This window comes from Bufo bufo, chromosome 4 (assembly GCF_905171765.1).
Source record: "Bufo bufo chromosome 4, aBufBuf1.1, whole genome shotgun sequence".
Lineage (NCBI taxonomy): Eukaryota > Metazoa > Chordata > Amphibia > Anura > Bufonidae > Bufo > Bufo bufo.
In genome coordinates, this window is record NC_053392.1 from 227,293,531 (window position 1) to 227,318,255 (window position 24,725).

Below are 24,725 nucleotides of genomic sequence, written 5' to 3' on the forward strand. Positions count from 1 at the left end.
ATGGGTAGGTAATATTAGGCCTCTTTTAGATGGGCGTTGCAGGAAAAGTTGCGGGTACGTTGCGGGAACATGCACGATTTTTCAGCGCGAGTGCAAAACATTGTAATGCGTTTTGCATGCGCGTGAGAAAAATCGCGCATGTTTGGTACCCAAACCCGAACTTCTTCACAGAAATTCGGGCTTGGGATCGGTGTTCTGTAGATTGTATTATTTTCCCTTATAACATGGTTATAAGGAAAAATAATAGCATTCTGAATACAGAATGCATAGTAAAATAGCGCTGGAGGGGTTAAAAAATAATAATAATTTAACTCACCTTAATCCACTTGATCGCGCAGCCGGCATCGCTTCTGTCTTCTTTCTTTGCTGTGTGCAGGAACAGGACCTGTGGTGACGTCACTCCGGTCATCACATGGTCCATCACATGATCCATCACCATGGTAAAAGATCATGTGATGACCGGAGTGACGTCACCACAGGTCCTGTTCCTGCACACAGCAAAGAAAGAAGACAGAAGCGATGCCGGCTGCGCGATCAAGTGGATTAAGGTGAGTTAAATTATTAATATTATTTTTTAACCCCTCCAGCGCTATTTTACTATGTATTCTGTATTCAGAATGGTATTATTTTCCCTTATAGCCATGTTATAAGGGAAAATAATAATGATCGGGTCTCCATCCCGATCGTCTCCTAGCAACCGTGCATGAAAATTTCACCGCATCCGCACTTGCTTGCAGATGCTTGCGATTTTCACGCAACCCCATTCATTTCTATGGGGCCTGCGTTACGTGAAAAAACACGCAAAATAGAGCATGCTGCGATTTTCAAGCAACGCACAAGTGATGCGTGAAAATCACCGCTCATGTGAACAGCCCCATAGAAATGAATGGGTCGGGATTCAGTGCGGGTGCAATGCGTTCAACTCACGCATCGCATCCACGTGGAATACTCGCCCGTGTGAAAGGGGCCTTAAGGGAGTAATAAATAGTTTCTTACTTGATGCCGAAGTTTGAGGATATTTTAAGAAGTGTAGGACAATAGGGGTGATATCTGTGATAAGCAGAGACATTGTTTGGACAGTTATAGTGGTCAACTCATTTAAAACTTGATATATCCGACAATCCAGTGGTGTTGCACCCCTTCCATGTTAACTTCACCAATTACTATATTTTTAAAAGTTGTGAGAGCACTGAAATTTTTAAATATCGCTTATGCAAAAATGTTTTTTATGGGTTTTTTTATGCAAGAAAACTGACACAGCTTCCAGGTAGATTCCTCTCCCATGGTTTTAAATCAACATCGGACTGGCCCACCAGAGTACCAGAGGATCCTCTGGTAGGCCCATGCTCTGATATCATAATGGGCCCCAAAGATCCCAACACTGGTGTTAATCTTGCTGAAGATTGTATCATTAACATTTACCGTTAAATATGTGGACACCTTAAGAACTATGAATGTGTTTGTTTTTTTTTAAACAAAAATTTCTTAGCTGTAAAACAATACTATACTTTTTACCCCTAGGCACACATCTCATTATCAGCCCTGAAAAACCTGAGCTGCAGGTGGAGCTGAAGGGGGTGAAAAGGGAGGGCACACATTGAGAAAGTACATAATGTTCCGAAAGTCAAATGCCTTCAGTTCTCCGCGAGGAACGAAACATTCATCTACAATGACCACACAGAATATACTCAATGAGGGGCAGGAAAATGAAATGGTAAGTAACTTTCCTCTATTTTACACAAAATGATTAGATTTGTATTTTATATTTTCTGTTTGTGCACATAGAAAGTCAACATTTGTGACTGTTATATAGATGAGGAGAAAGGGTACTTCAGGTTTTCTTTACTTTCCTACTAGTATACTGTGTAACCAACCTTTTCCATATTTGAATAGCTACGTATTAGCTAAAATTATTTATTGAATAGTTTGTATTTCCTATAACTACAATATACAGTAGTCTGTCATATCATAGTTGTAAAAAAAAAAAAAAGCATTTGGGTGATTGAGATTATTGTACATCTCGGCGGAGATAGGCCCCTATTCCTGCATCCTATATGCATCTCCTTCACCTCTACCTCCAGCGGCACAGTGCCTGACGATGGCCAGACACGGCTGAAAACGTTCACACATTTACGCCGCATTCTAATGCAAATAAAATCTATGAAAGAAACCTTCTGCTGTGATTTATGATTTTGATGACAACGCGGTTGGGAACCGTATCTACAGCACAAAGAGGCAGGTAGCCACAAAGTTTGGTATAATATGTATGAACTACTATATTATGTATTCCAAAGTGCTAATCAGATTACAGTAATAGGTGAATAATCAAGTTAGATTATTTTCTTTTTATTACTGTCAATATGATCTATATACCACTGCGTGAGTGTACATAGTCAACATTAATCTAAATCCAGACAGAAACTCTCATCTGTCCAGACTAGTGATGAGCGAAGTTTTCAAAAATTCAATTTGGCTGCTTTGCCCGAACATTGCAGGCGCAATGCTGGGCAATGGCACTTAAAAGGCATTTGTCAGCAGATGTGTACCTATGACACTGGCTGACCTGTTACATGTGCACTTTGCCATATGTTCATATGTGCCCGTATTGCTAATAAAAATTATGTTTTAATATATGAGCCCCTAAAAGCAAAGGGGGTGTTGACATTACTCCTAGAGGCTCAGCTCTCTTGGCAACTACTGCACTCTCTGCACTTTAATTGACCGGGTCAGGCAGAGAAAACCTTGTCACGCCTGGCTCTGTCAATAAAAGTGCAAAGGGGGCAGCAGTTGCAGAGAGAGCAGAGCCTCTAGGTGTAACGGCAACACCTAGAGGCTCATTTGAATACATTAAAACTTTATTAAAACATTTTACTCAGAAGGCGCGGATGCCTTCAGCTGCCAAGAGCACATGCAACCGGTCAGCCAGTTTCATAGGTACTAATCTACTGACAGATGCCCTTTAAGAAGGCATTACTCTTTGTGGGGGCCACTTAAAGGAACCAGAGACATAGCTATAGGGCAAGCATTGGAAGTGACTGCTTTGGGGCCCAAACTCACAAGGGGCCAATCCAGGAGGAGGACTGAAAGATATTATGAGGTCCCCCTCAACAGTATTATACAATGACATTATATATAGTGACACTGTAGTAAATAGAGCAGCTGCTGGGCCTTGTCTGAGAGAGTGATCTTGAATAGCCACAGGAGTGAAGGTTGTGAAGAAGTTGTTGGGGGGGGGGCACATCAAAAAATGTGCTCTTTGGCCCAGTCATTTCTAGTTACGCCACTGAATGGAACATTAAGTGGGGCACACTTAAAGGGCATATCTATGTGAGAGGGACAATTATGGGGACACCAAGGGATCATCCTAATGTTAGGACGAGATTTAGGGCTCTAATGCAGAATGGAGTGCACTAAGGAGGGCATTATACATTGTAAGAAGGCACTAAAAGGGCATCTTTCAGTTTGGGGAGGCACTAAGAGATATAATACTGTTTCGGGAACACTAAGTGAGCACCACTACTGTGTGGGGAAACACAAAGAGGATAAGGCCTCTTTCACACTTGCGTTGTCCGGATCCGGCGTGTACTCCACTTGCCGGAATTACACTCCGGATCCGGAAAAACGCAAGTGTACTGAAAGCATTTGAAGACGGAACCGTCTTCCAAATGCGTTCAGTGTTACTATGGCACCCAGGACGCTATTAAAGTCCTGGTTGCCATAGTAGGAGCGGGGAGCGGGGGAGCGGTATACTTACAGTCCGTGCGGCTCCCCGGGCGCTCCAGAATGACGTCAGAGCGCCCCATGCGCATGGATGACGTGATCCATGTGATCACATGATCCATGCGCTTGGGGCGCTCTGACGTCACTCTGGAGCGCACGGACGGTAAGTATGCTGCTCCCCCGCTCCCCGCTACACTTTACCATGGCTGCCAGGACTTTAGCGTCCCGGCAGCCATGGTAACCACTCTGAAAAAGCTAAATGTCGGCTCCGGCAATGCGCCGAAACGACGTTTAGCTTAAGGCCGGATCCGGATCAATGCCTTTCAATGGGCATTAATTCCGGATCCGGCCTTGCGGCAAGTGTTCCGGATTTTTGGCCGGAGCAAAAAGCGCAGCATGCTGCGGTATTTTCTCCGGCCAAAAAACGTTCCGTTCCGGAACTGAAGACATCCTGATGCATCCTGAACGGATTTCTCTCCATTCAGAATGCATTAGGATAATCCTGATCAGGATTCTTCCGGCATAGAGCCCCGACGACGGAACTCTATGCCGGAAGACAAGAACGCAAGTGTGAAAAAGCCCTTAGGCAGCTTTAGAAGTGTGGCTTATTGTAAAAATTGCTTCAGCACACCACAACCAACAGCAGACCCAAGTATCTGGAGCTTCATAAAAAGTAAGTGAGTAACCCTGTTATACAGGTTATACAGGTCGTATTTTGAGTACATTTTCTGTAAAAGAAATTGAAGGAATGTGCACTGATATTACTATGTGTTTTGGTCAGTATTTGGAGATGGCCCAAAACACATAAGAAGAACCAATTTCCAAAAGTTTTTCTCTCTGTAGGTTCTACTTCTGGTTTTGGCTTATCAAAAAGCCGCAACATATACAAATGGGAAAATGTCCCTTGTGTGATTTGCATTGTCTGAAGTAATTGTAGAACATTGTGTATGTTGGTTTTAATTTGTCCTGTGAGGTGTACCACAACTATTAGGCTGGCTTCACATGAGTGAGTTCAACACATTGAACTCGCAGCGTGTGTCTGCAGAAGCTCCCATACTGACCTCCCTACCACTGAGATTATTTTCTCATAACACATTGTACTTTATGTTTACTGGTAAATTTGGGACAACATACATATGTTCAGCGTCTTGAGTAGCCTAAATTTGGGGTCTTATTCAGAAATAAATCCATAACTGTACAAGTAGCCAAAAGATAGTCCAAACAACACTTAAGTGTTTTGGACATGCACTGTATCCTTATTCATAGCAGTATGCTTAGTTTTAAAATAACTAGCAATGCCACAGACACATGTGTTCTTCAATTCCATCCAATACTTATTTATTTACTTCTTGTTGAGATCATATATACAAAAACATATAACAAATCAGTAGAGGAGCATTGTATCAGTAACATACAGGGAGTGCAGAATTATTAGGCAAATGAGTATTTTGACCACATCATCCTCTTTATGCATGTTGTCTTACTCCAAGCTGTATAGGCTCGAAAGCCTACTACCAATTAAGCATATTAGGTGATGTGCATCTCTGTAATGAGAAGGGGTGTGGTCTAATGACATCAACACCCTATATCAGGTGTGCATAATTATTAGGCAACTTCCTTTCCTTTGGCAAAATGGGTCAAAAGAAGGACTTGACAGGCTCAGAAAAGTCAAAAATAGTGAGATATCTTGCAGAGGGATGCAGCACTCTTAAAATTGCAAAGCTTCTGAAGCGTGATCATCGAACAATCAAGCGTTTCATTCAAAATAGTCAACAGGGTCGCAAGAAGCGTGTGGAAAAACCAAGGCGCAAAATAACTGCCCATGAACTGAGAAAAGTCAAGCGTGCAGCTGCCAAGATGCCACTTGCCACCAGTTTGGCCATATTTCAGAGCTGCAACATCACTGGAGTGCCCAAAAGCACAAGGTGTGCAATACTCAGAGACATGGCCAAGGTAAGAAAGGCTGAAAGACGACCACCACTGAACAAGACACACAAGCTGAAACGTCAAGACTGGGCCAAGAAATATCTCAAGACTGATTTTTCTAAGGTTTTATGGACTGATGAAATGAGAGTGAGTCTTGATGGGCCAGATGGATGGGCCCGTGGCTGGATTGGTAAAGGGCAGAGAGCTCCAGTCCGACTCAGACGCCAGCAAGGTGGAGGTGGAGTACTGGTTTGGGCTGGTATCATCAAAGATGAGCTTGTGGGGCCTTTTCGGGTTGAGGATGGAGTCAAGCTCAACTCCCAGTCCTACTGCCAGTTTCTAGAAGACACCTTCTTCAAGCAGTGGTACAGGAAGAGGTCTGCATCCTTCAAGAAAAACATGATTTTCATGCAGGACAATGCTCCATCACACGCGTCCAAGTACTCCACAGCGTGGCTGGCAAGAAAGGGTATAAAAGAAGAAAATCTAATGACATGGCCTCTTTGTTCACCTGATCTGAACACCATTGAGAACCTGTGGTCCATCATCAAATGTGAGATTTACAAGGAGGGAAAACAGTACACCCCTCTGAACAGTGTCTGGGAGGCTGTGGTTGCTGCTGCACGCAATGTTGATGGTGAACAGATCAAAACACTGACAGAATCCATGGATGGCAGGCTTTTGAGTGTCCTTGCAAAGAAAGGTGGCTATATTGGTCACTGATTTGTTTTTGTTTTGTTTTTGAATGTCAGAAATGTATATTTGTGAATGTTGAGATGTTATATTGGTTTCACTGGTAAAAATAAATAATTGAAATGGGTATATATTTGTTTTTTTGTTAAGTTGCCTAATAATTATGCACAGTAATAGTCACCTGCACACACAGATATCCCCCTAAAATAGCTAAAACTAAAAACAAACTAAAGACTACTTCCAAAAATATTCAGCTTTGATATTAATGAGTTTTTTGGGTTCATTGAGAACATGGTTGTTGTTCAATAATAAAATTAATCCTCAAAAATACAACTTGCCTAATAATTCTGCACTCCCTGTATTGTTAAAACCTCAACACTTAGGCCTCTTTCACACTTGCGTTGTCCGGATCTGGCGTGTACTCCACTTGCCAGAATTACACGCCGGACCCGGAAAAACGCAAGTGTACTGAAAGCATTTGAAGACGGATCCGTCTTCAAAATGCTTTCAGTGTTACTATGGCAGCCAGGACGCTATTAAAGTCCTGGTTGCCATAGTAGGAGCGGGGAGCGGTATACTTACAGTCCGCGCGGCTCCCGGGGCGCTCCAGAATGACGTCAGAGCGCCCCATGCGCATGGATGACGTGCCATGTGATCACGTCATCCATGCGCGTGGGGCGCCCTGACGTCACTCTGGAGCGCCCGGGGAGCCGCACGGATGGTAAGTATACTGCTCCCCGCTACACTTTACCATGGCTGCCAGGACTTTAGCGTCCCGGCAGCCATGGTAACCATTCAGAAAAAGCTAAACGTCGGATCCGGCAATGCGCCGAAACAACGTTTAGCTTAAGGCCGGATCCGGATCAATGCCTTTCAATGGGCATTAATTCCGGTTCTGGCCTTGCGGCAAGCTGCGGCGTGCTGCGGTATTTTCTCCGGCCAAAATACGTTCCGTTCCGGAACTGAAGACATCCTGAACGGATTTCACTCCATTCAGAATGCATTAGGATAAAACTGATCAGGATTCTTCCGGCATAGAGCCCCGACGACGGAACTCTATGCCGGAAGAAAAGAACGCAGGTGTGAAAGAGCCCTTAAATACAAAAAACATTTTTAAACTAATCTGTTCTTTACTGAACATTGATGTACAGGTAAAATTTGAAAAATTTGAATATTGTGCAAAGTTAATTTATTTCAGTAATGCAACTTAAAAGGTGAAATTAATATATGTGATAGACTCATTACATGCAAATCGAGATATTTCAAGCCTTTATTTGTTATAATTTGGATGATTATGGCTTACAGCTTATGAAACCCCAGTCTCATTTTTGAGGTACCCTTTGCTCAGGGTCTATGGATTAATTAGCTGACTAGAGTGTGACACTTTGAGCCTAGAATATTGAACCTTTTCACAAAATTCTAATTTTAAGATGCATTAATTCAATTCCTTTTAATTTGCATTACTGAAATAAATGGACTTTTGCACGATATTCAAATTTTTCGACTTTCACCTGTATGTTCTAAAGCCATTTTTGTCATGTATTAGTGGCAAAAGAACAATATATTTGCCGTTCAGCGGTGCAGTTATATATTCTAAAGCTATTTGTGGAGTGTATTAGTGCAAAAGAAATATATATTTGCAGTTCAATGGTGCAGTTATATGTTCTAAAGCCTTTTGTGGAGTGTATAAGTGGAAAAAATGAAAATATATTTGCCATTCAGCGGTGCAGTTATATGTTCTAAAGCCCTATTGTGGAGTTTATAAGTGGAAAAAAGAAAAATATATTTGCCGTTCAGCAGTGCAGTTATATGTTCTAAAGCCTTTTGTGTGGTATATAATTGGGCAAAAATAAGGGCCTATTTGCCGTTCAGCGGTGCAGTTATATGTTCTAAAGCCCTTTTGGGGAGTGTATAAGTGGAAAAAATAAAAATATATTTGTCGTTCAGCGGTGCAGTTATATGTTCTAAAGCCCTTTTGTGGAGTGTATAAGTAGAAAATAGAAAAATATATTTGCCGTTCAGCAGTGCAGTTATATGTTCTAAAGCCTTTTGTGTCGTATATAAGTGGAAAAAAATAAGGGCCAATTTGCCGTTCAGCGGTGCAGTTATATGTTCTAAAGCCCTTTTGTGTAGTGTATAAGTGGAAAAAAGAAAAATATATTTGCAGTTCAGCGGTGCAGTTATATAAGTGGAAAAAAGAAAAATATATTTGCAGTTCAGCGGTGCGGTTATATGTTCCAAAGCAATTTGTGGAGTGTATAAGTGGAAAAAAATAATGGCTTATTTGCCGTTCAGCGGGGCAGTTATATGTTCTAAAGCCCTTTTTCGTGTGTATTAGTGGCAAAAAAAAAGTATTTTACCTGCGGCTGTAGGGGGGACCCGATGGCATGGAAGGCAGCGCGATGTCCACAGGCCAGAAGCTGTATGAGTAATACTCACTGTATTACTCATACAGCCAATGCATTCCAATACAGAAGTATTGGAATGCATTGTAAAGGGATTAGACCCCCAAAGGTTCAAGTCACAAAGTGGGACAAAAAATAAAGTGAAAAAAAAGTTGAAAAAAAGTTTTCTCCCAAAAAATGTTACGTTTCAAGTAAAAATAAACAAAAACGTCATTTTCCCCAAATAAAGTAAAAAATGAGCCCCTACCTGAGACAATCGCCCAAAAAATAAAAAAAACTATGGCTCAGAATATGGAGACACTAAAACATCATTTTCTTTGTTTTAAAAAAGCTGTTATTGTGTAAAACTTACATAAATAAAAAAAAGTATACATATTAGGTATCGCCGCGTCCGTATCGACCGCCTCTATAAATGACCTAACCCCTCAGAGGAACACCGTAAAAAATTTCAAATAAAAACTGTGCTAAATATTTTTTGTCACCTTACATCACAAAAAGTGTAATAGCAAGCGATCAAAAAGTCACATGCACCCCAAAAAAGTGCCAATCAAACCGTCATCTCATCCCGTAAAAATCATACCCTACCCAAGGTAATCGCCCAAAAACGGAAAAAATTATGGCTTTCAGACTATGGAAACACTAAAACATGATTTTTTTTGCTTCAAAAATGAAATCATTGTGTAAAACTTACATAAATAAAAAATGACATGACCTAACCCCTCAGGTGAATACGGTAAAAAAATAAAAATAAAAAACTGTGTAAAAAAAGCAATTTTTTGTCACCTTACATCACAAAAAGTCTAATAGCAAGCAATCAAAAAGTCACACGCACCCCAAAATAGTGCCAATAATACCATCATCTCATCCCACAAAAATAATACCTCACCCAAGAAAACTGAAAAAATTATGGCTCTCAAACTATAGAAACACTAAAACATGATTTTTTTTGTTTAAAAAAAGAAATCATTGGGTAAAACTTACATAAATAAAAAAAGTATACATATCAGGTATCGCCGCGTCCGTGACAACCTGGTCTATAAAAATACCACATGATCTAACCTGTCAGATGAATGTTGAAAATAACAAAAAATAAAAATGGTGCCAAAACAGCTATTTCTTGTTACCTTGCCTCACAAAAAGTGTAATATAGAGCAACCAAAAATAATATGTACCCTAAACTAGTACCAACAAACCTTCCACCCTATCTCATAGTTTCTAAAATAGGGCCACTTTTTTGGAGTTTCTACTCTAGGGGTGCATCAGGGGGGCTTCAAATGGGACATGGTGTAAAAAAAAAAACAGTCCAGCAAAATCTGCCTTCGAAAAACCGCATTCCTTTCCATCTGCGCCCTGCCGTTTGCCCGTATAGCAGTTTACGACCACATATGAGGTGTTTCTGTAAACGACAGGATCCGGGCAATAAATATTGAGTTTTGTTTGGCTGTTAACCCTTGCTTTGTTACTGGAAAAAATGGATTAAAATTGAAAATTTGCCAAAAAATTGAAATTCTTAAATTTCATCTACATTTGTCAATAACTCTTGTGGAACATGTAAAGGGTTAGCAACGTTTCTAAAATCAGTTTTGAATACCTTGAGGGGTGTAGTTTCTTAGATGGGGTCACTTTTATGGAGTTTCTACTCTAGGTTTGCATCAGGGGGGCTTCAAATGGGACATGGTGTCAAAAAAAAACAGTCCAGCAAAATCTGCCTTCCAAAAACCGTATGGCATTCCTTTCCTTCTGCACCCTGCGGTGTGCCCGTACAGTAGTTTACGACCACATATGGGGTGTTTCTGTAAACTACAGAATCAGGGCCATAAATATTAAGTTTGGTTTGGCTTTTAACCCTTGCTTTGTAAAAGTAAAAAAAATATTTAAATGGAAAATCTGCCAAAAAAGTGAAATTTTGAAATTGTATCTCTATTTTCCATTAATTCTTGTGGAACACCTAAAGGGTTAACAAAGTTTGTAAAATCAGTTTTAAATACTTTGAGGGGTGTAGTTTCTTATATGGGGTCACTTTTATGGAGTTTCTACTCTAGGGGTGCATCAGGGGGGCTTCAAATGGGACATGGTGTCAAAAAAAACAGTCTAGCAAAACCTGCCTTCCAAAAACCGTATGGCATTCCTTTCCTTCTGCGCTCTGCCGTGTGCCCGTACAGCGGTTTACGACCACATATGGGGTGTTTCTGTAAACTGCAGAATCAGAGCCATAAATATTAAGTTTGGTTTGGCTTTTAACCCTTGCTTTGTAACTGGAAAAAAATTATTAAAATGGAAAATCTGCCAAAAAAGTGAAATTTTGAAATTGGATCTCTATTTTCCATTAATTCTTGTGGAACACCTAAAGGGTTAACAAATTTTGTAAAATCAGTTTTGAATACCTTGAGGGGTGTAGTTTCTAGAATGTGGTCATTTTTGGGTGGTTTCTATTATGTAAGCCTCGAAAATTGACTTCAGACCTGAACTGGTCCCTAGAAATTTGGTTTTTGAAAAATTTTAAAAAATTTCAAGATTTGCTTCTAAACTTCTAAGCCTTTTAACATCCCCAAAAAAATAAAATTTCATTCCCAAAATGATCCAAACATGAAGTAGACATGGGGAATGTAAAGTAATAACTATTTTTGTAGGTATTACTATGTATTATAGAAGTAGAGAAATTGAAACTTGGAAATTTGCAACTTTTTACAAATTTTTGGTAAATTTGGTATATTTTTATAAATAAAAAAATATATTTTTTTTACTTCATTTTACCAGTGTCATGAAGTACAATATATGACGAAAAATCAATCTCAGAATGGCCTGGATAAGTCCAAGCGTTTTAAAGTTATCAGCACTTAAAGTGACACTGGTCAGATTTGCAAAAAATGGCCTGGTCCTAAGGTGAAATAAGGCTGTGTCCTAAAGGGGTTAAATAAAAAAAAATGTAAAAAAATAATAATAAAAAATAGACTACTACTGTACTGTACATCTACTGAGACCTATACAGTGGAAGTCTCATATTATTATTTTTTTTTCTTTTTAAAGTGACTTGCTGTGCAGTTATATAGTGTAGTGGTTAAAGTTCTGGGCTATAACGCAGAAGCTGAGAGTTCAAATCCCATCACAAACTTTTTCAGAAATAGAGGTTATATTAGATTTATATATTTTATATTTTTTCTAGTAATTGTAAAAAATGTATGGAACAAAATAAATGTGTAATTACTAGAAAAAAATATATAGATAAAATCATACTTCTGATATATATGAATGCATAATATGTGGGAAACTACTACTGATGTTTTAGCCATAATATATTTACATATATCATAATATATTATATATTCTAAATATATAATAATATGTGTAAATATATTATGGCTAAAACATATATATATATATATATATATATATATATTTAAATTAAGTTTATCCTCTATGAAAAAGTTTGTGACAGGATTTGAACTCACAGCTTCTGCATCACAGCCCAGAACGTTAACCACTACACTATATACTGTAGCTGCATAGCCAGTCACTTTAAAAAAAAATAAAAAATATGAGACTTCTACTGTATAGGTCTCAGTAGAAGTACAGTACAGTAGAAGTCTCATATTTTTCTTGTAACTGGCTATGCAGCTATTATAGCTAAGTGGTTAACTGCCTTGTCTCTAATACAGCAGGTCATGAGTTTGAGTCCTGGCAGAAACTCTTTTGCAATACAGGCTAAATTAGATTTAAATGCACTTGGGTCTCCCTAAGCACTGACTCCATATATGGACATAGCTATATATGGAGTCAGAGCATGGACTCCTAAGCCGAACTACAGTCCCGACACCCTTCCCTCTTCAGAGCAGGGGGTGCCTTGTTTAATGATCGGGTTCTCCCATTGACTCGGTAGAGCACCCGAGCATCGCAAAGTGTTTTACTCGAGCACACAAGCACTTTGGTGCTCGATCAACACTATTTATTTCCTGATTAATGTCCAAGACATTTATTAGAGAAAACCTTATTTTCTTTTGCCAAAAATTTTGTGTAGTGGGTTGTCTTGACAGAAAACCTGCCATAATTTCTCTGCATCTATATAATTTTCTTTGCTTTCTCTGACTGTGTGGCTCCTTATGGGTCAAAAAGATAGGGTTTCCCCTTTAATTTACAAAATATCAACAAATGCTGACCCCTAGCACATGTCAAGGCACCTCTCACTTTTAATTATTTACAAATGGTCCATAAGATCAAAAAACGCCTTTTAATTCCATGTGCTACTTTCTATTTATTAAAATGTAACATTTATTGAATCCATATTATAATTGCCTATTGACTAAATAATAAATATTAAAAAATATCAGCTGTGTCACATAGTTTCTTTTTATCTATATCTACCAATAAACACTGTTTCCTTTACAGTATGAATAGATGGCTAAGGGATATAGTGAACCTTCTCAGCGTGCTAATGTAGGTTCCCTCATATTCTACCCTATGCCATGTAATATTTTCCTTAGGCTGTTCATTAGTCTTTTAAGCTATGTGCACTTGCTGTTTAAAAATAAGCTCAAACACTACCCCCCAACATGTTTCGCCAGCTGATGTAGCGTCCTCAGGGGATTTGGGGACAGTGTGTTTGAGAGGGGCGGAATGTTGTCTTAAACCCTCTGATGAGGATAGAGAAGAACGTAACTATCCCCAAAGGTTGACATGTCAAGATTGAGAGTAGCGATAAGCTAATCCAGCACTTCGTATCTTTGCTTGACGGTGTTTATTACACAAACCAAAGTGTAAGCGGTAACGGAACCCTCAAAGTGCAAGCCCCAATGCGGTCTACATGTTTTGAACCAGATGGTTCTTAATCATGATTAAGAACCATCTGGTTCGAAACATGTAGACCGCATTGGTGCTTGCACTTTGAGGGTTCCGTTACCGCTTACACTTTGGTTTGTGTAATAAACACCGTCAAGCAAAGATACGAAGTGCTGGATTTTCTTTTCCTTCAAGTTTGTCAGCTGGGGTCTCATCCCATCCGTGCACCTTCCAAACTGCAGACTTTTACCATTATATAGCGATAAGCTAACCATGCGAATGACGTCAGCATCAGAGGGTGAAATTTGGCGAAACAGCCAAATAAAATTTTGAATACTTTGCTCATCTCTAGATATAACATACACAACATCTGTGAAGGATATTACAAGGGTTAAGCGGGAAGTTTCCCACCCAGAAAGTAACTTACATGTAAATGTGGCCTCATCTGATGTAGGAATTGAGCTATGCTTAAGAAACCGGTATGATTTTGAAACGTGTAGGCTGTTTTATGGGCTGTGCACTACTCTTGGTTTTAATGTATACTTAATAAAGAAATAAATATTTTAATGGAATTTTGCTAAGTCCTGGAATAAAGTCCATTCAGTTTACTGTGCTATGGCTTCAGTGGGACTCTGCCAGGGGGCAGTAACAAGGTGTCAAACAGAAAGTGTATAGTTGAAAAGACTAACTGAATATATACAGCCGATGGCAATGTGAATGAACTAATATTAGTATACTGCTGTTAATGTGAGCCTGCAGACTGTATTCGTGTAACTGTCCGAATGATTATGTACTGTAACACAGGAGTATTATGGCACATAGTATGCACAATTAAAAGATTCCATATGTCTGTTACTGGGCTCCAGCTGTGTATATGTGTGTATATACTATATAGAAATACACACAGTTGATATTACCACATCCACAATGACCCAATCTATTAAATTACGTATCTCATTATTTAACCTGCACGATTTTTGGTCACCTTGACTCCCAAAATAATTGAATAAAAAGTTATCAAAAGATCCAATGTATTCCAAAATAGAATCAATAAAATCTATAGCTCACCTTACAAAAAATGACCCCCAGACATAGCTCCATGGGCAGAAAAAAGATGTCAGTATATGGGGACACAAAGCATATTTATTTATTTCAATGTATGGAGAAAAGAGAGATAGGCGGCCCTGCCAGACGTCACATTTAAATTAACACCCCGTCTTCAACTATCTGTCTTAGGCCTCTTTCACACGATCGTTTATTTTTTTCCGTTTTGCGGGCCGTTTTTTGCGTTCCGTATCCGGTCCGTATACGGAACCATTCATTTCAATGGTTCTGCAAAAACAGCGGAATGTACTCCGTATGCATTCCGTTTCCGTATTTCCGTTTCTCCGTTCCGTTGAAAGATAGAACATGTCCTATATTTGGCCGCAAATCACGTTCCGTGGCTCCATTAAAGTCTATGGGTCCGCAAAAAAAACGGAATGCATACGGAAATGCATCCGTATGTCTTCCGTATCCGTTCCGTTTTTTGCGGAACCATCTATTGAAAATGTTATGCCCAGCCCAATTTTTTCTATGAAATTACTGTATACTGTATATGCCTTACGGAAAAACGGAACGGAAAAACGGAACGGAAACACAACGGAAACAAAAAATGGAACAACAGATCCGTTTAAAATGGACCGCAAAACACTGAAAAAGCCATACGGTCATGTGAAAGAGGCCTTATACACGTCTATGTGGTGCACAGCTTTGACAGTGAACTTGCAAACATGAGGAGAGAAATAGAAGAGCAGCACTCACCGGCGTGGTTCAAATCCTTTATTCATACAAAAGAGATAAAATCTTTGGGCAGGAGCATACGGTGCGATACAGCTGGAGTGAGCGGCGACGGCCGTTTCACGCTAACTTGCGCTTCGTCAGGCTATCGCCGCTCACTCCAGCTGTATCGCACCGTATGCTCCTGCCTGAAGATTTTATCTCTTTTGCATGAATAAAGGATTTGAACCACGCCGGTGAGTGCTGCTCTTCTATTTCTCTCCTCATGTTTGCATATTTATTTATCTATTTATTTATTTTAGAGCACTTTCTTTTTAAATTTTTAAAATACAAAAAACATTTAAAGAGGACCTTTCACTACAATAAAAAATTAAAACTAAGCATACAGACATGGAGAGCGGCACCCAGGGATCTCCCTGCACTTACTATTATCCCTGGGCGCCGCTCCGTTCTCCCGGTATAGGCTCCGGTATCTTCAGATTTTCGGCTCAACTGGGAGAAGCCTGCCGGCGTCTCCTTCTCCCAAGTTGGAGTGCTGGCCAATCGCAGAGCTCAGCTCATAGCCTGAGAGAAACAAAAACCTCTCAGGCTATGAGCTGAGAGCTGCGATTGGCCAGCGCTACAGCATGGGAGAAGGAGACGCCGGCAGGCTCCTCCCAGTTGAGCCGAAAATCTGAAGATACCGGAGCCTATACCGGGAGAACGGAGCGGCACCCAGGGATAATAGTAAGTGCAGGGAGATCCCTGGGTGCCGCTCTCCATGTCTGTATGCTTAGTTTAGATTTTTTATTGTAGTGAAAGGTCCTCTTTAAACTTGGTATGTCTGTATTCTTACAGACCCACAGAATAGAGTTAAAGTGTCATTATTACCACACAGTGAACACCATAAAAGCCAAACCATTAAAATAATGTGGAATTGTGTTGTTTTTTCACAGTCATCCCATTTGTAAATTTGGCGTGATGTACCCCATAATAGTGCACTGAAAAATAGAACTTGCCCCCACATAAAGCAAGACCATATACAGCTATGTTGATGGAAAAACAAAAAAGTTATCTCTTTTTCAATCCAGAGATCAAAAAATGAAACAGAAAAATCACTGAACCTGTATTACCAAACTAGGCCATGTCTTTAATGATTTAAATCCCTGCCTTTTCTATGCTTGGGAGTCTAGTGGAAGGTCCGGTGATTGACAGCCTACCCTAAATGACTGTGTGCTGTCAATCACTAGGTAGACGCACCCCCTGGTCTTCAAAGCAAAGGGCAGATGTTTAAATGAATACAGGTTACCATGAACCTTTTTCTGTAAATTATATATCAATCTTCTTAACTCTTCCTGCTCTGTAAAATGTTGCCCACAGATTAGACTGCACTTACAATCTGGCAGGTTTCCCTTAACTGAAATTTCCTGGCCAAGCTGGACAATGGAATGATACTACAGGTGTTCAATTATTTCCCTTTACAAACTCATAGTCATCTTTTACACCTGTCTGGTGCTCTTTGCACCTATGAATTAACAAAACCATGGATTTCAACCACAAACAGCAAACTAAAACAGAGTTAAAAAAAAAATGCTATACTTACGTACCCTAATGCTCCAATGGAAACACATCTCTGCACTTCTTCACAGCAAGTGTGGCGTACAATAACATGTAGGAGTCCAAGCAAGGGAGCCATGGAAGTGCCAAAGGAGATTAGTATAATGTTGGCTGTTTCAATTTTAAACTTTGAAGATAATTAAGGTCGATTAGTGTGTGGAAGTTTTCTGTAGTATGTCCATGAGATTTTACAATATCATCCATTTTGCTGCTTCTGCATTATTATGCAGATTTTCTACCTCAAATTCTTTCTACAGTATTCTGTTTTAGAGCCCTAGTGTGTATGTTTGTGTCTGAATGCCCATGGCTTATTTTATTCCTGCAGATCTTGCACATTGGAATACTTTTTTCTTCTGGCGCTGCCAGATGGGAGATACTTACGCACTGCTAGAGACAGCTGAGCGTGGATTAGGTCTGGCACATTTTGGGACTGAGCCCATAGTATCAGCGGCGTCGCCAGTTCCCAAAGTAGATCTGGTCGTGGCAGTTCTTTGTGAGTTTCTGCCTCTGCTTTTTATTGTTGCCAATGCCACTACCCTCTTCCTCTAATGTTACCTCCTCCTCAGCACCCCGATACGGCTCCCAGATCCTGTCCAACACAGAATCATCATCAGAGTCCTCTCCCTCCCCACCACTTTTAGGCTAGGTCTACACGACGACATTTGTCGCGCGACAATAAGTCGTGCGACAGATAGGGCACAACTACACTGCAACATTTGTAGCATCTTGAATGGATTTTCTGCGACTGTTGCGTCGCAGTCGCAGCATGTTGCATGTTGCAGTGCGACACCATAGACTGCCATTATAAAAATTGTTGCGCGACATTAGTGCAACAAAATGTCGCGCGACAAATGTCGTCGTGTAGACCTAGCCATATCAGACTGTTATGTCATTGTAAGCTTCTTGGCCCCTCCCGATTACCTGCACAGTATTTGCTCTGAGTGCCACTATCGCCACCACTGCCGCTACTGCCACATTGGCTACAGGTGCCCCTACTACCACCACTAAATCAGTTATGCATGGGTTCCCCTGCCTCCTTCTTAACCACCTCCCCATGGCATTACAAACGCTGACTGTTCTCACACAACTTATCAACAGGGAGAGTCTCTTGATTATCTTCTGTAGTGTGTGGTGGGGTTTTGTTGCCTCTTCTTAGAAAAAAAAGATGCCCCACTAGAAGAGGGCAGTGATGACAGAAAGGATGAAATTGAAAGGCCCCTGTGGAGTTGCAAGGAGGAGAAGCAGAAGGAATGCTGAGACCCCTGATTTTTTAAACACCTTACATGTGGCTCTAATCATTTTCCTGGACCTACAACAGGAATGAGGAGTAAACGGGCACCATGTGCATTTGAGGCACAATGTGGTGATTTACACTGCTTGTGCTGTCAACTGTAGGGGCTCTTGGGTGAAATAATAAATGGAACCCCTGAGAAATTCTCCCATTTTGGAACTTTCACACTCAAGGTATTTATTAAGGAGTCTAGTGAGTAGTCAAATTTCAGGGAAAATTTGATTCGCCTAGAAGCCAAATTTCTTCTCGCTTCCTGGTAAGAAATCAATTTTTCATGAAAAGACACACCATACACTTTGAATTGTTAGACGGGTTCTACAGGGTACTAAAATAGCATAAATATGGACGTAAACTTTTGTTTGGATACACTGCAGTGTTCATCAAAGACCACATTTTTTATTTTGCAGAGCAAATTTTGATGAATTCGTTTACAGACGCCATGTTGCTTTCACACAGCCTCTGGGGTACCAGTACAGCTATTTTCTGACAACCATATGGTTTTTATTTTTCTCTCTATGAAGCTGTGCGAGCGCATATTTTTGCAGCATGAGATGTCATTATCATTGATTCTTTTTTGGGGTATATATGACTTTTTGATCATTTTTTATTTTACCTTTTAGGAAGCAGGATAAAGAAAAGTTAGTAACTCTGTGGCTGCTTTTTAGGTTTTATTATGGTGTACACCATACAGGAAAAAAATAAATGCTATCTTTATCCTGCTGGTCAGTACGACTAAAGAGAAGCCAATTTTATGTAGATTTTTACACTTTTACAGAAAGTGAAATGGATGGTATAAAAACGAAAACAAAAAAGTGATGTGGGGGGGGGAGGTTTGATAAATTCCCAACCATGTGTTTTACAGTATAAATTTATATTCTCTTTATTTTCCTAGGAACTGTTCGGTTATAAGAAAAAACTGACTCGAAATATCCTTTGCATTATTGGTTACATCTTTACCTTGGGGATCCTTAAAATAATTTTCTACTGGAAACCTCAACTGGATGTCTGGTGTCACTGTGTCTCATGCAGCTTGGCAGATGCTGAAGTGATATTGCTCAGAACCACTGTAAGTAACCATATTGTGAAATTTATTTAATGAATTGCAACAGTAGATTTCATGTGAAATCATTCCTTTAGCCTTGGTTCACATCACGTTTTCCCCATCTGTTTAACATACATATACAAAAAATGTATACGTTAAACGGATGCATCAAACTGATGCAATACAGTGGCATGCGTTCATCATAGAGTTCCATTGTAAAAAAAAAAATATATATATATACTTTTTTCTTACCAGACTGTGCAAAATACAAGGACTTGGTGTGCTGCGTTTGTGTATCCTTTTTTTTCTAATGTATGCGTCAAACGTAGGCATAAAACGTGATGTGAACCCACCCTTACACTTCTCCCTATATGATTTGCTCCTAATATTTGTCTCATCACCACTAAACCACTAAACAAAAATTGCCCCGGAGTATAATTAAAAGATATATTTTTTCAAGTCGTGTAGTGAATATTATTTATCAATTATCTTCAATTTATTTAAAAGGTCCTCAGCAATATATGGTATTTTCTCACATTTAATAGCTACATATTTAACCCTTTCAGGGCCAGAGTTTTATATATTTTTTGTTTGTTTTCGTTTTGCGCTCCCTGCCTTCCCAGATCCATAACTTTTTTATTTGTCTGTTCACATAGCCATATCAGGGCTTGTTTTTTGCGGGACAAGTTGTACTTTTCAACACCACCATTTAATATTGCATATGATGTAGTGAGAAGCGGTAAAGAAATTCCAAATGGGGTGACATTTAAAAAAAAAAAAGAGCAATTCCACCACAGTTTTACAGGTTTTTTATTTATGATGTTCATTGTACGATAAAACTGACCAGTTACTTTTATTCTACAGGTCAGTACAAATCCGTCAATACCTTATATGTATAGTTTTTTTTGCCTTTTGATAGTGATAAAAAAAATTAGAAAGTGGGTTGCCATATTTTGACCCCTAACACTTTTTTTGTAATTATGTGTACGGAGCTGTATGGGGGCTCATTTTTTGTGGGGCGATCTGAACTTTTCATTGATACTATTCTGGGGTGTGTATGACTTTTTGATCACCAAATGAATCGACCAAAATCAGTGAATCGGCCATTTGGAAGACTTTTTCCGTTTTGCTGTTTGCCGTGTGGGGAATATATTTTTATACTTGGACGTTTTCGCACATCGCGACACCCATGATGTGTATTTTTTAATTTTATTAGTTCTATTATTTTTGTTTTGGGGAAAGGGGGGTGATTTGAATTTTTATTTTTTTTTATTTTTAAAACCTTTTTTTTTACACTTTTTTATAGTTCCCATAGGGAACTATAGCAGGCAATCATTAGATTGCTATTCTCATAGACCCCAATGCACTCCATGCAGTCTATGAGAAAATTAATTAAATTGATTGTTTCCTATGGAGCCCTATTACAGGCAAGTGCTCCATAGAAAATACTATGCAGCAGCCTCCTGTCATTCATAAAGACAGGGGCTGCTGCATACACGCTCTGGCTCCTCCGATCGCCACACGGGGGAGCCGGAGCATCACCGTAAGCACGCGCTTCCGGTGTTTAACATGCTCAGATGCTGTGGTTGGGATTGACCATGGCATCTGAGGGGTTAAATTTCCTCGATCGACATTACTGCCAGTTTCGGACATGAGCCGTGGGGGTGTCTGCTATAAGAAGCAAGCGGCCACCAGCGGCTATGGTGCCCGCTCCGCTCAGGAGCAGGCACCATCTTTAAAGCCCCCGCCAGCACCGTTCACGGTGCTGGGCGTTAAGGGGTTAAAGTGGTTGTCCGGGTTCAGAGCTGAACCCGGAAATAAGCTCCTCTTCACTCATTTGCAATGTATGAGTGGAACATTGAAGCATTTCTAGCTCTGTTGCTCCCCCTTGTCCTGTGCTTCCTAGTGCAGGACTAGGGCTGTTTGTTTACTGCTTGTGACGTACCTGGCTTTTTCTCAATATGCTTGGCGGAGGCTACTGCCTAGCAGTGATCCCGGTGACATCACCGGCTATAATAGGCTATAATAGGCGGTAAAGCAGCCTAGAGCAGCGCTAAAGACTACACATTAGTGCCAGTGACATCACCGGGAAGTCCCTGCCTAGCATACCCATGTGAAGCCTGGTAATTCACTGGTAGTAAAGAAAAAGATGTAGCCATCCGTGATACAGCGCAGGGCAAGGGGAAGCATCACAGAAAGGAAATGCTCCATTGCTCCACTCAGACATGGTAAATGAGTGAAGGAGAGCTTATGTCCGGGTTCAGCTCTGAACCCAGGCAACCCTTATAAGCAAACTGATTTGGCAATTTTATGTCTATAAATGGCTAATAATCTCAGTGGTGAGGACCAGAGCTCATGCTCCTCACACACATTAAATGCAATTTTATCCGATTAGGTTGCTATTTGGTCCTTAATTTCATCAGTATTTACAGTATAAGCCAGAACCAGTGGGTCCCAGCAGCAATGGTTGCAGAGCAAGCCAAGTATTGCATCCCCTAACCTGTGGCATGTGATGACCATGTCAACACCACATAGAATAGACCACATAGCGCTTAATGAACTCCATTCACTGAGCAAACAAGAAGGCAAGTAATAAACCTCTTCTATCTTCTACTTGGGTCCCTTATAGCTCAAGACCCAATATGCTAGAGGCTGGTGCTGGTGGGAAAGAGATTCTCCTGCAGTTCTGGTTGAAGATAGAATGGAGTCCGTAAAAGAAGGAGTGATGTCACTTTTCACATCTCGTCAATGGTCAAGTAGTTCTAAGCTATATAATTAATGCTTTTAAGTTCTTCCTTTAGCCTGAATGAGGCTCTGTAAATTAGGGTTTAGGGTTAGAAACTCGAGGTAAGTGGGTTCAGCCTAGATTACTGACTCTTGTTTGGTATATACTGCTGTATATACAGCAGTGTATTAATATGGGAGGTATGAAGTGTAACATATGCAGTGAGTACAGATATAAGAGGATAGGTTTACCTTATGGTCACTGTGTGAGATACATGAGGTATTGGGAGTTAAGATTAATGTTACTTGTTGTTAGGGTTAGTATTAGTATTATGGTCAGGGGTTAGCATTAGTGTTAGGGTTAGTATTAAAGTTAGTGATAGTATTAGGACTAGATTTAGTATTAGATCTAGAGTTAATATTAGGTTTAGGGCACATGAAGAGAAAATGGGAGGAACTCCTTTTACTCACTCTATTTACTGACTCCAGAGGGAGGACCTCCTTTTACCTACTCCATTCCAGTTTCAAACCTGCAGTTCTGTTTTCAGGTGATGAAGGACCTTTGATGTCATCACAGGTCCTGCAGCTGCACCCTCTGAACCTAGGAACTACATAGTTGCCAATGCAGTTCCTTTACTCTTATACAACTTAGGACCTGTGATGACATCATCACAGGTTCTTTACCTTTCTAAGGCTTCAAACCACACTAATGATGCAGGGTTAGCATCATCAGTGCAGTTATAGTAAAGTGATGTCAGGCTGATGAGTGAACCATAGCAGTTTGATGCCGGGGACAATAGCCCCACTCCCTTCATGCTATGTCAGAAGGGAGGTACATCTCTCCATTATACTTTTTCTCTGTATGTTCCACCCCAGGTTTTGGGCTTACAATAACTGATGTACATTAGTAAATAATAACTTAATAATTAGTAAATTGTAAAAATTTGTCTTATAAATACTGATGTACAACAATTAACTCATAAAGGACAGAGGAAGCCCAGTACTGTCTAATGTTTAAGACAGATGTCACAGGTGATAATAACTGTGGCATCTGAAGGGTTGAACAGCTGGGACTGTGGCTGTCTCTGATCTCAGTCACAGATGTTGGGTGTCAGCTGTATAACAAAGCCGGCTTCTGTTATGTATGGAGTGAGCTCAGCTTGTTACAGTACATCCAGGTGCATGGAGGGCACATTTTTGCCACTGAGACCAACGGGAAGCTGTTTATTAGTGTTTTGAACACATATTATGGGTATTTTACATGTTGGAATGTGCAGTGCTTTTCTGCCATAGGAACATGTCTAGTTTCTGAGAGAACATCCGAGACGCCCTAAGCATTCTATTTACATGATGTAGCTGTTATTTTTTTTTTTCCGTCTTGGAGATGAATAGCCATACATGTGCTGTAAATATGGTTTATGTCTGCCAGTGGGAGTTGCAGCTTGCCTAAAAGGGTCTTATTGATGGGACATGAGCTACCTACTTATCCAGGATGTTAGAATACAGTGCTCCCTCAAAATATAATGGCCTCAGGATACAAAATTTTCAATATAAAATTGTCTTTTCTGGGCCATCGTACATTGAAACTAGACTGAACATACAATGATCAACAAATCCAACAAACCAATGGGGCAATTTCTCTGATAAAACACCTGTTTGGTTGTCTAGTAACTATTCTTTACAGTAAAGTTCAGTACTACATGTTCTGTACTTCCCTCTGTCTGTGACAGGATGAGCTGCTCCTTTAGAGATCAGGTAAGGGTGGCTCACTTTATTTTTCTGGTATTTTTCTGCTATTTTATTTTTCTGGTATTTCTGGTATTTTTCTGGTGTACTATACAGTGATTTACAGCTATTTTTGACTGTTATATGTAAAGACCTGATTTATCTGTCTTATTGGCTTATTTTTCTTAAATTTTCAATATCTCTTAGCTTGGGATGACATTTTGGAGCTTTAGAACCAATTACTAGTTTTTCATAAAGTTATGGACTGAACTTACAACGGTTTCAACATACAATGGTCTTTCTGGAACCACTTAACATTGAAACTTCAGGGACCACTGTTTTGTTTTAGATGGATTAGTGGCAAGTTAGTCTAAGACATGAATATGAAGTGATTGATAAAAAGAATGGGATAACCTGCACATTCAGGATGGAAAGCCCTGTGATTACTGGTGAAAGATGTCATTGGTCTTCTGGCTGACCACAGTGACCTTGTTGGCAGGGGAAGATGTTTTCCTTTGATCACTGAAATATCTGATTGTGGGTATTGCACTGGAAGAGTAAGACTGAGGACCTTAAATATATGGCTGATTTCTGCATCTGGGAAAGAGCTGACTTTTCCCACACACTTCCCCTTTTTGTCAATATTGTTTTATTGATAAGTCATGGCACTTAATTAGAGGAGAGATTTTTCACTGAGTACTAGTGTGGACATTTGCTTGTTGTTTATAGCTTTAAGTTATGGTGTAACTGATTGATCAATTGTTTTAGTGAAAATTAAATGGGTTGTCTGGCCTAGGAGCCAACAATCACTATGGTTCTAATGTGTATGTGTCCCTTGAAAAAAAACAAAAAACACTCACCTGTCTGTGATCTTATTGCCCGTTCCCGGGTGCTTACTATCCCTGCAGGACCAGGAAGTGATTGATCACAGCTGCTTCAACAGTGCATTACTGCTTTGAAATATATTTTATATAGCCTAAATAAGGGGCTGTGGCCAAAAAAAATTCCACTAAGATCTGTGTCACGTGATTTATTTAATTAGATATATAGT

At 39.9% G+C, this 24,725-nt stretch overlaps 1 protein-coding gene across 2 annotated transcripts in view; it reads left to right on the forward strand.

The window, feature by feature from the left end:
• The first annotated feature begins 1,586 nt into the window (after positions 1-1,586).
• LOC120997968 (probable cation-transporting ATPase 13A5) overlaps positions 1,587-24,725 on the forward strand; it is a 275,887-nt gene continuing 252,748 nt past the window's right edge. For both annotated transcript variants that reach the window (XM_040428353.1, XM_040428354.1), the window contains exons 1-2: positions 1,587-1,714; positions 19,076-19,249. In XM_040428353.1, coding sequence (XP_040284287.1) covers positions 1,613-1,714; positions 19,076-19,249 — 276 coding nt within the window. In that variant the 5' untranslated portion in view covers positions 1,587-1,612. The remainder of the gene's footprint in view (positions 1,715-19,075; positions 19,250-24,725) is intronic.